Here is a 17022-nt window from a genome sequence, read left to right as displayed (position 1 = left end):
AAAATAAGATAGGCTGTTCTCAGCCAGCCAGAAACTATTAAAAAAAATTCCTGAGGCAAAAAGCAAATGTGAAACAATTGAAGGTGAAAACCATACTCAAAAACGTGGGCAGAGCTATGGAAAGAGATAGTGATGGATTAAGGATTGCTCCAAATTTAGTGGCCGTGGCTGTATTGGGCTGAGGAGAAGACCCAAGCAACCATTCAGGTGATGCCTGCAGAACTGCAAGACACCAGAACCTTTCAAGTAAATTCCTTTCGTGGCTACTTAGCAAGAGTCTACTATTACTGTTTATAACCAAGAATTCTGCTTGGTGTACTCACATTCCTATGGTAAACTATTTGTATTCATGATGATATTTATAGTATGCAATTTAAATTTCTATACTCTTACTCGGGATTTTTACTTGGGACCTGGGCATGATTCTTGGGCCTAAACGTAATATTCACGGCTCTCACAGTGCAAGGGAGAGGAGGCGGTGGGTTGCCTGGCTGTCCCTACTTAGGACTTCGAGAATGCTGGGGAACCTGGCCCAGGAATCGGTGGGGGCCATTTTATAAATTCTGCCCGCCACAGACAAAGCCCAAACCAAGTAGAGTTTGTAAGACCTACTTTAAAAAAAACTATAAAACTTTCTTGAAGGATATGAAAGAAAACCATATATGTTTCACTTTGTAAATATTATATCATGCCCCTCCCCCAAGTCTGTCAGTTAAATTTAATTCATCAGATTCCCAACAGAATTGCTTAGTAAATTGTGAAGCTGGTTCTAAATTTCTTTTAGTAGAGAAAAATGTCTAAGAATTGGCAAAGACAATTTTGAAAAAAGAATGATAGATATCAACAAATTAAAGTAAACTTATTAAACTCTTAGAGGATTGGTCCAGGAATGATCCATGGGATTGAATGTGGGTTCATTTAGTAGATGATAAAGTTGTTTCAAATCCAAAGAAGTTATGGCCTTTCTGCAAAAAGATGCCACTGCTGTTGTCTGTTCATTTGGAGACTAGGTTAGGCCCTTATCACAAGCACAAAAATAACCTCCAGACAGAGTGAAGAGCTAAAGATACTAAGTGAAATTGTGTTAGAAGTACTTAATAGAATTTGCTCATAAACTTTGGGTTAGAGAATGCCTAACCTGATTGCTAGGAAATGTACTTGATTAGTAAGCACACGGCAGAGCAATTACCCCTCCCCCCTTTTTTCTCTATCAGATTGGAAAAATTTTGCTCAATCCAAATGTTGGCAAGGGTGTGGGAAAACATACTCTCATCGAATGAATTGTAATAGTCTTTTTGGCAGTGCCCATTGTGATTTTAAGTATGCATATCCTTCAAATGAGTAATTCCCAGATTTTTAGCCTAGCTGAAGGCCACAGGTGTGTGGGCACAGGGACGGTTTACTAGATGTGGCGTTAGTACTGTGCCAGCACCCTCAGGATCCGCCACGGAAGTGCTTTTTGTTTATAATCGAATGGATTTTGAAAAGGGACCAGTTAACTTTAACCAAGATAAATTAGAGGAAGACAAAATACCTGTGGGATTTGAAATAAGAACTGTTTTCTCCCAGCGTGTGCTTTTATTACCTTTTTATCACCCATTTTGTTATACATTTCATGAAAACATTTCCCTTATGCTACAGATTCATTTTCTAAAAGCAGTGCAATACCGAGGACTCTTCCTGCAGGAGTAAGCATGCAACGTTAAGTCTCCCAGGGAACATGTAACTGAACAAAGCCCTGCTTCATTAACACAATGTGTGACTTCTTGGGGATTTTTTTTTACTGTGCTGTTAAATCTGCCAATGATGGGGCAACAGAAAGGAAATGACTGGATCTGTGTGTATGCCATCGAAATGGATTATTATCAAGATTAATGTGGTGTGTGGAATAGTGCTTGCTGCTTAAATGTTTATCTCGTGTGTGTGAATAATTGGTACTTCATCTATTAGAAGATAAGAATCTTAATTTAAAGAATCTGTGTATGTAGTGGGAGAGGGAGATGAGAGATTAGATTTTTAGATAGGTGTCAGCATTTACAAAGCAGCCAAGGGGAATGTTTTCTTTATGTTTTTGCTTATGTGAAAGATGCCGTAAACCATTTTTGCTCGGGTGTTGCAGAACATCAAATTTGACATCTTTAATCTATGGTTTATTAGTTGAGGGTTGAAAATAAAAGCTTTGGCTGTTGTTATTTACATTTTATATATCTTCTGTATCAGTTGAGAGAGTAACACTGTAGGTGAAAACTGCTTTTGAAAATGAAAGAATTGTGGGATTTTAACCAAAATACATTTTTAAAAAATGAATTTATTAGATGCTCTTTATATAAAAATATTTTTATTAAAAAAGTTTTGTCCTGAAGATAATTTACAGTTCCATAAGAAAATAAATTTATATTCATTTAAAGCCCACTACAATTTTAACATTGTTTTCCAAAGCAATTTCTGTAATACCCTTTACTTAAAACCCCCCCTTTTTTTTTTGTAACTGAGGCAAATTTATAGAGAGAGCTGTGAGCTAATAACATTGCTCCTGTTGTGAAGAGCTAATAGAAGATGCGAGCTGTGACTGTCCCACTGAGAATGACAAAACACGCTGTTAAAAATAAAAATAAAACTGAATTATTTTTGCAGAAGTCAACGAAAGGTTCCGTTGTCCTTGACCACGTATTCCGTCACATCAACCTTGTGGAGATAGATTATTTTGGGCTGCGTTACTGTGACAGAAGCCATCAGACAGTGAGTACAATGACTTCATGTTAAATTTTTCTGGTTACAAATTTCACTGTATCTCTGGCATTTCCTGCTGTGGTTTTAGGTGGTTAGGGTCCTTGTAAATGAAAATGAATGTGAAAACCTTAAACATGTTTTCCCTGGCTAATTTCTTTGCATTTTTTCCCCCCTTTTGCCAAAAGGTGGCTAAGTTTCAGAAGTTGGACCAGCAACTATAAAATAAAATAAGTAGGGATTTTCATTCAAGAGTAATTAAGGGGATGGGGGGGGATGTCAATGGGGAAAACAGGAGAAACATCTGTAACAAAAAAAAAAAAAAAAAAGAGTAATAAAGGTACCCAAGGTTTTGGTGTTTGATGTCAGGTGTTCACAAGGTTTTCACTCCGAATTTCCTGGCTGCAGAGAGTGACTGAGAAACTCACCACATGGGTTAGTATCCACTCTGTACGGTTATAAGACTGAGAAGCATCTCTTAGATGATAAACAGTGGAAAGACTTTGGAGGTCATGATTTTGAGGTACAAAAGGATATTCATTAGTGGCTTTTGTTTTAGTCTGGGAAGGATCTTAACCTCAGATACAGTCTTAGCAAAGTGCCTGGGCTTACCTTGAAAATACCTTATTTGATTTTTTATTTTTCATGCTGTTTACCTCCTGTTGAAATAAATGTTTCCTCATCTTCCTTCATCAGTTCTCCCTGCCTCCACTGGGCCACCCGGGGTCTGTTTGGTGAGGGACCTGACTGCCGAGTGGTGTTTCCCTGCCCAGGTCCCGGAATGTGCTCGGGTGGGAAGAGCAGGCAAATGCAATGTTACTGATGGTGATAAGTTGTGATTTTTCTTGAGCTAGTTCCATAGCCTGTACTGTTACATGGGAGGATTTCACAAAACAGCAATAAAAAATTGGGTGTGTTGGTGAGCTTTCCACAGGATGGAAGAGCTTTCTAAAGGCCAGCAGTTGTTAATGGACACTTCAAAGAAAGGGAATGGCGTGTTCAACAGTTCACTGAGCTCTGTCCGCACAGGCCATGCGTCAATGTGGCATCGCTGCAAATCTGACCGAAAGACCGATTGAAGGCAGTGGAAGATGTCTTGTGTTACGTTCATATTTCTGAAATAACATTTTTCCTGGCAGAAAAAATATAGAATTTTTTGATCTTATCTCGTATGTCAAACCTTGCCTACAAAGACTGTCTTGCTAAAATTATATAGACCTTATCTGTCTCCCCCCCCCTTCCAAAGGGGGGAAAGTGTGAAAAGCTAGAGGATTTGAAACAATGGCATGTGTCATTACAAAAGAATTAGCAGTTGGTATTGATAGTTTGTTCAAAGTTTTCTAGGGCTTAGAATAAGCACCCCCCCAATTTTTTTTTACCTTTATTCCTAAAGTTTGTCATTGATAGTCTTTATAATATAAGTGTTTTAGGAGAAAATAAATTACACAATCAGAAGGGGAAAGTTCTTAAGTAATTTTTTTGATCAGGTGTGTAAATCACATGAAAAAATGATTTTTTACCTCCTGAATTTTTTTTCTGGTGAACTCAGATAAAGTAGAGGTGATTTTTAAACCCTGCATAGTCTTTGCATGTTCAAATGTCTGTCTTATGTTCCTTTTAATTGTGGGAAGGTGTGAGAATAAGGTCGTGGAAAGTTGCCTTCCCTCCAGGTAACCCTTCATCACAGCGGACAGTTCTGGAGGGTGTACTGTGCAGGGCTGATAGAGGGCGTCTGGGTAACCTGCACCCAGTATTAGTTATGGTGACAGTATAAGCATGCAGAGTATAAGCAAGCGAGCTGGACTAGCAGGGAGGGCTTTGTGCCCACCTCAGAGATTTAGTGCATGTTGCCTGAGAAGATAGGCAGCTATTGTAGAGAATTAGAGAGCCACATGCCTGGTGAACATGTCCTTAGGACACGTGGACCTCACATGGCAGGGAACTGGTCTGCCCTGGAGGGCCTACTCATTCATCATCGTTACCCATCACCTTCATTGTCAATGCCTAGGCACCACTGCAGATGTTCTGTACGTTGTCATGGCACGCACAGAACACCTGTACACGTTTGGTTTTATCATCCTACCATTAGAGATGAAGAAATGAAGGCTGAAAAGGTTAAGCAACTTCCCCAAGGTCACGTGACCTTCAAATATTAGGACCAGATTTCCGAGTCCTCATGGCTCTACCAAAACTTTGCCACCGCTATAATACCCTGACCAGAATGCGTGTAGGCTAAAAAGGCTCTGCATGCTTAGGATACTAAGGAATTCTCTCTTTCTGTGCAATTTACGTATTAATGTGTGTTGAGAGGAGTTGAATGGCGTTTTACAATAAGCTAACTTCTCAGGTCGGCCTTGTGGCAAGAGAGTCGTTTACTTTGGCCTGAGTGCATGTGCTCATGGCCCTTCAGCAGTTATTTAATGAATGCCTGATAGGTGCAGGCCCTCCTCTCTTTTGCACAGTCTCAAGGATTCTGGGGAAAGGGAACTTATCGCCTGAAATATTAAATAGGAAAATGTGAATTTTGTTAAATTACAACTGGGTCGCTCATGTAGCAAAGGCATTGATTCTATGTGTAAAGAGAAACAGCTATATAGATGTAAACCTTGTTAAGGCAAGCTTCTTGAAGGAGTACAGCGGACAGGATTGGAAACACTCTGGGCTCCATACTTTCTTTTCTTTCCTTTTTTTTTTTTATCCTCACCCAAGGACATTTTTCCATTTTTTGTTCAGATAGAGTGGGAGGGAGAGAGAAGGGGAGAGAGAGAGAAACATCAACGTGAAAGGGACACATCGAGTGGCTGCCGCCCGCACGACCCAACCAGGGCCGGGGACAAACTGCAACTGAAGTACATGCCCTTAGTGGGAACCGAACCCGGGTCTCTCTGGACCGTAGGCCAATGCTCTAACCGCTGAGCCATACCGGCCAGGGCGGCACCATGCTTTCTTGATTGTGCTTCTCAGGTAGGGTCTGCAGAAGGATCTCTAGAAAATAAAAGCGGTTCTTCGTGGAGACACATTTATTGAGGCGGAATCGACAGCTCCGCACGTGCTAACCCAGGCATCCTTGTGTAACAAGCTCTTCAAGATGCACCGTGAGGTGCACATGCTTGGAGCTCCTCTTCCTGCAGACAAACGTGCGAGCATTTAGCCTGGGCACGGAGCCTGCTTTCTGTTCTGCGCTGGCCTCTGTCATCAGGTTCTTTCTTGATCCAGCTGGTCTGAGTGGGGGCTGTGGCGCTGTGATATCAGGGCCTTGGCTTGACTTAGAGAAAATGTCCAGCCTGGATTTAAGGTGGTTGTGAGGCAGTCTGTCATAGGGATTATAAAAACACACATGGGAGTCAGAGATCCAGATTTGTCTAATGGTCCTGCCACTTAGTTGTCATATTTAAATGACCTTGTAGTACTGGCCAAGAATCTAGAGCAGCAGAACTTCCAGAGAAGTTTGTTCTCCAGTTCATTCGAGGGCTGGCTATCACCAGTTTAGTTGCCAGCTCAGCCTGGACACCGTCTCGTTCTCCTCACTGTGTATGGCCCAGAAGCTCTGTTTGCCGTATCCTTTAAAAAATTTTGTTTTAATTTATTGATTTGAAAGAGAGAGAGAGAGAGAGAGGAAGGGGGAAAGAAGGGGGGGGGGGGAGATTGCTTTGTTGTTTCACTTATTTATGCATTCATTGGTTGCTTCTTATATGTGCCCTGACTAGGGGTCGAACCTGCAACCTTGCTTGGTGTTTTGGGGTGACGCTCTGTTACCAGATAAGAACGTTCCTCATCTCCCCCAGTTTTTGCTGGGGGTGGAGTCCTTGTGATATCCTGAGAAAAGGAATTTTCTGAGACTCCTATAGGAAAATGCAATATGGTAGAAAAGCTTTATTTCCATGGAGTTACACCCCTGGGTTTCTAAAGTCCCATTTCCCTTAGTCCAGTCATAGGAAAAGTATAGCTGGGGTTTCAGTAGAGCTGAAATCAGAGCCAGTGTCCAGTTTTCATTCCATGCTGGAGCAGGATCCAGTCCACCATCAGGCTAACTGCAGTCCATTAGCCCATTGTCTGTGGGAGTCCACATGGCCGGGGGCCTCCCGGGAGAATGCCAGGAAGCCAAGTGTGAGCCGCGAGCCAAGCACGCCAAGAGGAACCAAGAGGGTGAACTTCTTTAATCAGGGGATTATATATCCCAAATTGCCATGTGCTTGCAGTGGCCACACCCATTCTGACCAACCACCTCTGTCCTCAGGTCTGATTGACAGGCAAGTACCTTCCCTATATCATCCCAGCTTTACTGGGCATGCGTCTGTCTTCCCTTTGTTGGATCCCTCTCCCAGTGTTTTGCAGGGAACATGCCTATAATATCTGGCCTTCCCTTTGGTCCTTTCCTGTTATTAATAACTAGGTAATTACAATGCTATCGCTCTAACCAGTGGAGCTGCTGGCCCAGGGCTACTTGGTGTATCATTACTTTGAACGGGTGCCAGCTCTCTCTATGCTCTGTGTCCTAATTTCTAGCACCTGTGAACATGTCGCTTTACAAGGCCAAAGGGGCTTTGCAGGTGTGATTAAGGATTTTATAATGAGGAGGTATTAACCAGGTGAGTTTCAAATATTAACCAGTATAATTTCAAATATTCTTGTACATGAAAATGGGAGGCAGAAGAGTCAGAGAGGAGGAGATGCAGCAGTCAAAGCAGAGGTCAGTCATCATTCACTGGGTGGGGGCCTTGAGCCGAGGAACGCAGACAGCCCCTGGAAGCTGCAGAGGGCCGGGAAATGGATCCTCCCAGATCCTCCCAGGATCCTCCCAGGAACACAGCCCTGCCTACACTTTGATTTTTAGCGCAGTGTCTTAGCCATTTCGGGCTGCTAAAACAACTTACCGTAGACTGGGTGACTTAAACAAGAAACGTGTCTTTCTCATAGACTGGAGGCTGGAAGTCTGAGATCAGGGGCCAGCCTGGTTGGGTTCTGGTGTGAGTCCTCTTCTAGGTTGCAGACAACTGACTTCTTATAACTTGACATGGGAAAAAGAGCTACTTAGCTCCTTGGCCTTTACTTATGGACTCTGCTGACTTCATTACCTCCTAAAGGTCCCATTTCCAAATACATAGGAACTTGGTAGGTGACACAGACACTCAGGCTGCTGTACCAAGTGAGATCATCTTGGACTTCTGTCCTTTGGAATACATTTCTGTGACCTGCAGCAAAAAGAAACGAATACACGTGGTTACAGTGGAAAGCATTTTATCTTGCTTGCTCGATGGAAATGCGAGGGCTTTCTTGTTTGGGTTCACCACGGTAGGCAGAGACCTGAAACACTTACAGTCGTCCCTCGCCACTTCTCGCTTTGACTTTTGCGGCTTCACTCTATCACAGCTTTTTCAAATATATTCATTAAAAAGTTGATCGAGACAGTGAAAATGATACAGTGCATGCTCGGTTGTCTGAGTCAATTATACACCTCTGTATTATAATTAAAATTAAAATTACTGTATGTATGGACTGTAGGCCTATGTATTCGAGCACCCCAGGAATCCTTCAACACCAGGTGCAACTGCTAGAGTCTGGAACCGATTAACCGCAATAAACGAGGGAGGACTGTACTTCCCCTGGGTAATGAGAGCATATATCCTGCAGGTGCTCAGCATTTCTGTGATTCGGTTGCGTGTACATCCCCAGATGTCTGTGAGCAATATTAGTGGCTTCAAAATTAGATTCCTTGTTACAAGAGAGGGAGATGGTGAGATCTGCTCATGATAAGCAGAGAATTGAAATTACGGTGGAGACTTCTTCATTTCTAAGAATTGGGCAAATTTGAAGTGCTCTGAGGCGGGAATGAACACGAGCCACCTTTTTGGGTGTTCAAAAGTTAGTATAAATGGAGTGTGGTGTGGTGGAACAGATAACTAACTGCCTTTGAAGTCACATGATAGGTCTGAGTCCCGAATCTCTTCCTAATGAATGGTCAGGTCACTTTAATTGTCCTGAATCTTGAGAATAATAATGTCTCCCTTCTCCCAACTCTCAGGATTGTTGCAAGACCAAATTAGAGAACTCGTGAAAGCTTTTTGTAGATTATAAGGTGTTAAACATTTAGAAGGCTTTTTCTATTGAAACTAGGATGGAGGAAAATATTGCTGCTGATACATGTATTTTTTAAAGATGGAGTAGAGGAAAGGAAACAGTTTGGAGGAAAGAAGAGAGAGAATCAAACTCTAGACTCTTAAACACCTTTGGAAATTTGGGAAGATGAGTTTTGTTGCTATTGAGAGCAGTTATAGGGGTAAATGTGATATACTGTACTATTTCAGGTGTTGAAATTAGTTAAATCATGTCTTGTTTTAATGTTAGCAGTTGAGGCTTCTTTACAGTTGACTCCTTCAAAAGCAGAAGTTTCATATAATTAGGGCTTTTCTCAGAATATAGAATTGAATTCAGCCTGACTTTAAGAATCAGGCTGCAGCAACACCTAAGGCAAGAGAAACAAAAGAAAACAATAAATGTTTAAAAAGCTTTTGCACAGCAAAAGAAAAAAGCATAAAAATAGATAAGGAACCCACTATATGGGAGAGCAAAATGCCAATGATATATCAGATAAGGGCTTAATTTCCAAAATATATAGAGTACTCATACAACTCAACAAAAGGAAGACAAAGAACCCAATTAAAAAAATGGGCAGAGAACCTAAATAGACATCTCTCCAAAAAGGACATACAAATGGCCAAGAGACATATAAAAAAATACTCAATGTCACTAATCATCAGAGAGACACAAATTAAAACAACTATGAGGTATCACCTCACACCTGTCCAAATGGCTGCCATCAACAAATCATCAAACAACAAGTGCTGGCGAGGGTGTGGAGAGAAGGGGACTCTGGTACACTGCTGGTGGGAATGCAGACTGGTGCAGCCTCTATGGAAAGCAATATGGTGTTACCTCAGAAAATTAAAAATTGAACTATCATTTGACCCAGTGAACCCACTTCTAGGAATATATCCTAAGAAGCCTGAAACACCAATCAGAAAGAATATGTGTACCCCTATGTTCGTAGCAGCACTATTTACAATAGCTAAAATCTGGAAACAGCCCAAGTGTCCATCAGTAGATGAGTGGATAAAAGAGCTGTGGTACATATACACAATGGAATACTATGCAGCTCTAAAAAAGAAAGATCTCCTATCCTTTGAGATGACGTGGAGGGACCTGGAGAGTATTATGCTAAGCAAAATAAGCCAATTAGAGAAAGACAAGTATCACATGATCTCACTTTTTTGTGGAATATAATGAACAAAATTAACTGATGAGGAGAGAGGAAAATGGCGGCGGAGGGAATGGAAGCTACACAGACGATCTCCCAGGACCAAACAAGAATTACAACTAAAATAAAGACAAATATTCAAAAGAAAGCAACAGAAAAGCAGGCGGACAGGACCATTTAACCAGGGACACCAGTAGGATCTGTGGAGGCGGGAGAGGGTGGTGGGCTGGGAGCCCACAGACGGCCTTAGCTGTGAGCAGTGCCCTTGGGGATAAATTACCAAGCCTGCTCCACAGTGCAAAGGCTGGAACAGAGCACTGGTTTCGCTACAGCCACTCACCTGGGGCTCCAGTAGAGGGAGGGCAGACTGGACTGGAAATCTGTGGGGACATCTGAGATTTGGAGGGCACTGAGTTTTTTTGTTGTTGTTGTTAATCCTCACCCCGAGGACATTTTTTAAAGATATTTTGTTCAGATAGAATGGGAGGGAGAGAGAGACAGAGAGAAACATCAACGTGAAAGGGACATATTGAGTGGTTGCCACCCACACGACCCATCCAGGGCCAGGGACAAACTGCAACCGATGTACGCGCCCTTAGCAGGAACCGAACCCAGGTCTTTCTGGACCGCAGGCCAACTCTCTAACCACTGAGCCAAACCGGCCAGGGCGACATTCAGAGTTTTTGCTGAGTGGCGGCCACAAAGGATAGTGGCCAGTTTCCTCCTTCCCAGAGCTGTGGGGAAAAGCAGCAGCCCTGCCCTTGGAGATTCAGCCTTTTCCAGGTGAGACAAAGAAATGCAAATTGAGGCTCATTAACAACCAGCATCTGTCCCACCCTCTGGAAATCCTCTTACTAGAACACCAGGGCTACATTTCAAGGCTCTGTGTAACTGAGACTACTAGCCTCCAGGCAATAAGCTAGAGTATAGCTGAACCTTTCCTGGGCTTGCAAATCTACCCAGGAAAGTAAGACATGACAGTGGGGGTTAATGTGGGCCTGCCCAGGCTCATCCAAACCCAGTAGAGGGAGCCACAAACAGCAGAACCCAACACCCACAGGGAAAATTTGACAGGCTCCAACACACACTGAGATAGCCAAAATGGTGAAACAAAGAAACAAATCCCAAAGGAAAGAACAAGAGAACTCTATCGAAGATGAGATAAATGAAATGCAGCTAAGCAAATTATCAGAGGTAGAGTTAAGAGCCATGATCTTGAGGAAGCTCAACAGCATGAGTAAGGACATCAGCACCATGAGTAAAGATATAGAAACATTGAAAACCAACCAAGTGGAAATGAAGAATGACATAGCAGAAATAAAGAACACATGGGAAGGACTAACCAGCAGAGTAGAAGAGGCTGAGGACCGGATCAATGAATTAGAAGACAGGGTAGAAAAAATCAACCAATCAGAAAAAACAATTGAAAAACAGGAAGACGGCTTAAGAGAACTGTGGGACAACTGGGAACATAATAACATTTGCATCATAGGAGTCCCCAAAGTGGAAGAAAATGGGCAAGGGTTAGAGAATATATTTGAAGAAATAGTGAGAGAAAACTTTCCTGATTTGGTGAAGGAAGAAGGCATTCAAATTCAAGAAGCACAGAGAGTCTCAAGTAAGAAGAACCCAAATAGGCCCACACCAAGAAACATAATGATTAAAATGCCAAAAATTAAAGACAAAGAGAGAATCGTAAAGGCAGCATGAGATAAGCAATAGGTTACCTACAAAGGAACCCACATAAGGCTCTCTGCTGACTTCTCAACAGAAACACTACAGGCCAGAAGGGAATGGCATGAAATAATCAAGGTCATGAAAAACAAGGATCTAAATCCAAGACTACTCTACCCAGCAAGGCTATCATTCAAAATAGAAGGTCAAATAAAGAGCTTCCCAGACAAAAAGTGGCTAAGGGAATATATTAGCACCAAACCAGCACTGCATAATATGCTAAAAGGACGGCTGTAATTAGTAAAAGAAATAGGAAGAAAAATATAACCACACTAAACAAAAATGGCAATGAATAAGTACATATTAATAATCACCTTAAATGTAAATATTTTGAGTGTTCACATAAAAAGACACAGAGTAGCTGACTGGATAAGAAAGCATGACTCACATATATGTTGTTTACAAGAGACCCACCTCACAACAAAAGACTCATATAGGATGAAAGTGAAAGGATGGAAAAAAATCTTCCAAGAAAATGGAAAGCAAAAAAAAGCTGGGGTAGCAATACTCATATCTGATAAAGTAGATTTCAAAATGAAGGCCATAACTAGAGACAAAGAAGGCCACTACATAATATTGAAAGGATCTATCCAACAGGAAGATATAACCTTGGTAAATATAAATGCACCCAATATAGGAGCAACAACATGTATTAAAAATCTTTTGGAGGATTTCAGAGGAGAAATCAACAGCAACACAATCATAGCAGGAGATGTCAACATCCCGCTGACATCACTGGATAGATCTTCTAGACAAAAAATTAACAAGGAAACACAGACTAAATGAAGCGCTAGATCAAATGGAGTTAATAGATATCTACAGAGAATCACACCCCAAAACTGCAGAATTCACATTCTTCTCAAGTGCACATGGGACATTCTCAAAGATAGACCACATGTTAGGGCACAAACTAAGTCTCTACAAGTTCAAGAAGACTGAAATCATATCAAGCATCTTGTTAGATCACAATGGCATGAAACTAGATAACAACTGCAACAAGAACATGCAAAGACATTTGAAAACATGGAGGCTAAATAGCATGTTATTAAACAATGAATGGGTTACCATGGAGATCAAGGAAGAAATTAAAAACTTCCTGGAAACCAATGAAAATGAACAACACAAAATCTATGGGATGCAGCGAAAGCAGTTCTGAGCGGGAAGTTCATAGCACTACAGGCCTACCTCAGGAAGCAAGAACAATTTCTAATAGACTATCAAACCTCACAACTTAAAGAACAAGAAAGCAAACAGAAAGAAAACCCCAGAGCAAGTAGAAGGAAGGAAATAGTAAAGATCAGAGCAGAAATAAATGACATGGAGACCAAAAAAACAATTCAAAGGATCAATGAAACAACAATGAGGTATCACCTTACATCTGTCAGAATGGCCGCCATCAACAAATCATCAAACAAGTGTTGGCGAGGGCGTGGAGAAAAGGGGACTCTAGTACAGTGCTGGGAATGCAGATTGGTGCATCCACTATGGAAAGCAATATGGTGTTACCTCAAAAAATTAAAAATTGAACCTCTATTTGACCCAGTGATCCCACTTCTAGGAATATACCCTAAGAAGCCTGAAACACCAATCAGAAAGAATATATGTATCCCCATGTTCATAGCAGCACTATTTACAATAGCTAAGACCTGGAAACAGCCCATCAGTAGACGAATGGATAAAAAAGCAGTGGTACATATACACAATGGAGTGCTATGCAGCTGTAAGAAAGAAAGAGCTCTTATCCTTTGAGATGACGTGGAGGGACCTGGAAAGTATTATCCTAAGCAAAACTAGCCAAACAGAGAAAGACAAGTATCACATGATCTCACTTATTTGTGGAATATAATGAACATAACAATCTGAAGAACAGGGTAGACACAGAGACATGGAAATAGGGTAAAGACTGACAATCCCCAGAAGAAGGGGTGGGGTGGGGGAGATAAACCACAGAACTTATATGCATGTATGCATGACCAATGGACATGGACAACAAAGCTGAGGAGAGGGTGGGGAGGGAGTGGGAGGAGGGTGTCAATGGGGGAAAAAAGAAGAAACATCTGTAACAAAAATAAATAAATAATAAATAAATAAAAAAGAGAAGAACAAGAAAACAAAACAAAACAAAATAAGCTGATGAACAAAACAGACCCAGAGACATACAAAGGAGTATGGTTCAGACTGACAAACCTCAGAGGAGCGAGGTGGGGGGTGGGGAGGGATGAGATAAACCAAAGAACTTATGTGCATGTATGTGTAACCAATGGACATAGACAACAATGCTGGGGGCAAGATCCGGAGGAGGGTGTCTAGCAGGGGAAAAAGGAGAAACATCTGCAACAAAAATAAACTAATACAAATTGCCAAAAAAACAAAACAAAACAAAAAAAACCCTTCAGTAGTCGGAGAGAGGGACACACAGCGTACAGATCCAGCCAGCATGCAGATAGTCCTTCCTCTAATGAACTCTTCTTTTCTTCACCAAGACTATAAAAAAAAATATATAAAGGGAGCCGCTTTCCAATGGATTTGGACTGGAGCTGCCATCCCAGAGGAGGAAGCGCCTTGCCTGTCTTCTTTAAACTTGAGGGATGTGAAAACCAGGCAAAGTAATCTTTGGGCTGGGCCTAAAGCAGCACTGTAGCCCAAATACCTGTTTGCAAAGATAACAAGGAAACAGATATCATGACTAATGGACTGAAAATGAAAAATGTTCTGTAAAGTTAACATCACGAAGTGCCGTGTTTCATTGATGTAATTGTTCCACTTCCCTGTCTCATAAATAACCCTTGTCTTTGCCTCCTAATCAGAACACTTTTTGGGTTTCTGCCTGAATCAGTCCTTCCAGAATAGCAAATTTTTGAATCTCAGATATATGTCTTTCACTTTGGCCTTTTACTTTTAGGTTAACGACACAATAAAAGCGATCGTATGATACCTTCCCAACTTCTTGGGCATCCTTTCCTCTCTTCTCAATGAAGAGCCCAGTGCCTCTGACCTGGATCTCACCACCTCTCACTTCTGCATCTCTAACCCTCTGCCGGTCCCTTCCCTCTCTCCCATCAGGGTTTAGGCATGGTTAAGCCTCTCCCAATTAAAACTACCCTTCCCCCACTCCCCTGCCCTCCTCTGGCTACTGCCCTCTTGACTGTGTGGCACTGAACTCCAGAGAGCCTCATTGAAAGTCATTGCCTCCACTCAAATCCCATTCATTCCTGAACTTCTTGCAGTTCATCTGCGATGCCTGTTATGCTACTGAAACTGTGCTCAGGCCTCGAGTTGCTAAACCCTGGTGACACTTGCAGCCCTTACCTTCCTTCACCTTTCTGTTGCATTGACCCCACTGACTCACTCCTTGAAATCTTCCCATTTTGCTCCAGTGACAGCACATTCTCCTTATTTTCCTCTTTTCAAGTTTTCTTCTGGTTATGCCTGTTCCCCGTTCCTTATGATCACTTCCCCTCTGTCTATTTCATAAAATGTTGATATTCACCAGGATTTTACACGCTCTAACTGGGTACAGGCTCACACATTTGTTTATTTATTATTTTTTATGGTAGGTGAGGGTTAAAGAAGCCCGTGTAAAGCACACAGACGAGTGCTTTAAGCTGTGTGGCCAGTGCGGGGTGTTAGCTCTCATTCTGCACTGGGACATCCCCCAGGTACCTCAGACGCAACGCAGAGCGAAGTCATCATCTCCCCTTCCAGACCTGCTCGTTTTCTTATGTTCTTGAAAGCAGCAATTTTCCAGGATATAAATAAAAACAAAGTGCCTGTGTATAATATTAGATTGGGAATAAAATTTAATTTAAGTGTAAGTAGATGCAAATTTTTGGTTTATCATAAATACTGACATTGTAAAATCTGTCCTATTACTCCTAAATGCATTCAGTGAATCCATATATCAGCAGTTTTATACCCATCAACCTTTAAAATAATACGCCTGAACAAAAGTGTTGTCAGAATATTTTTTATTATTTTTATATCCTTGAAATTGTATTTCTGTTTCACTTCATACATTTTTCTCTTATCATATATTTTAAATATATTTGTCCATAACAATATCATACATGTAAATAGAAATTTTAAAGGTTTGTTTCCTGAGACCTTAAAACTCTGCTTGTTATTGGGCCTTAAGAACAGTTATTACCATGATTATCAGTATGCAGTGAATTAAAACAGCACAAGCTTATGATTTTAATAATCATCAAACATAAAAAGTACACATTTATTGGAAATGCATCTCTTCATGAAGTGAATGGGACTTTTTCTTCATTAGTCTAGGTACCCTTGGAGGATTACAGTATACTCTTGGAGTGAGATAGTCTCAGCAAACATTTTATTTCTATTTTTTTAAATACATATGAGCACCAAGTAACCTAATTTATTTAATTAGGTAGAGAGAAAAGGACAGAGTTTGTTAAAGGAAAACCACTCAATTCCTTCAGCTCCTTTAGAGTTGTATGTCAAAAATCACAGTGATCTGTCATCTAAAATGATTTTTAATAATCTGCCAGGTACCTCAAATGAAATATGGTTGTCATCTTTGCCTCTAAATCTAATCTTTTTCTTATTTTATTATACTGAGGTATAATTGACATATAACATTTTGTTACTTTCAGGTGCACAACATAATGATTTCATATTTGTATCCATTGCAAAATGAATACCACATAAATCTAGTTACCATCTATCACCACATGAGAACTTTCAAGATTTACTCTCTTAGCTACTTTAAATATATGATACAGTATTATTAACTTTAGTTACCATGCTGTACATAGATCCCCATGACTTATTTATTTTATAACTGGAAGTTTTTACTCTTTGATACCTCCCCACCACTTCACCTCTTTTTTAATGTTTTCTTTATTGATTTTAGAGAGAAAGGAAGGGAGATGGAGAGAGATAGAAACATTGATGAGAGAGAACATCAGTTGGCTACCTCCTGCATACCCCCACTGGGGATTTGGCCACAACTTGGGCAAGTGCCCTGATTGGGAGTTGAACTGGTGATCTCTTGGTGCATGGCTCAACGCTCAACCACTGAGCCACACCGGTCAGGCTCACCTCTTTTTTATGTTCCTGACAGAAGTGATTTCTCAGACCACTTATTGGGTCCTCCTTCAATTTATTTGAAAGCAATGAACTCAAAACTGCCCGGCTTGGAAATGATTGGTTAATCATGGTAGTAATTCAGTTTCACAATTTCTGGGAAGTGTATTTTAAAATGCTTTACCAAGATTTATGGAAAGAGAATTATGCTTTTTCCCTTCTACTCAGGGGCATGTGATTTAATCCCATTTAGT

At 41.0% G+C, this 17022-nt stretch overlaps 1 protein-coding gene across 1 annotated transcript in view; it reads left to right on the top strand.

Moving 5' to 3' along the window:
- The window catches only part of EPB41L4A (erythrocyte membrane protein band 4.1 like 4A), a 245863-nt gene that overhangs the window by 99110 nt on the left and 129731 nt on the right, over positions 1 to 17022 (top strand). The window contains exon 3 of the mRNA XM_036279396.1: positions 2635 to 2739. Within this exon, the coding sequence (XP_036135289.1) occupies positions 2635 to 2739 (105 nt within the window). The remainder of the gene's footprint in view (positions 1 to 2634; positions 2740 to 17022) is intronic.

Source organism: Molossus molossus, unplaced genomic scaffold (assembly GCF_014108415.1).
Source record: "Molossus molossus isolate mMolMol1 unplaced genomic scaffold, mMolMol1.p scaffold_m16_p_3, whole genome shotgun sequence".
NCBI classification, from domain to species: Eukaryota; Metazoa; Chordata; class Mammalia; order Chiroptera; family Molossidae; genus Molossus; species Molossus molossus.
The sequence above is the reverse complement of the archived record's forward strand: the minus strand, read 5'-3'. Positions and strand labels throughout refer to the sequence as shown.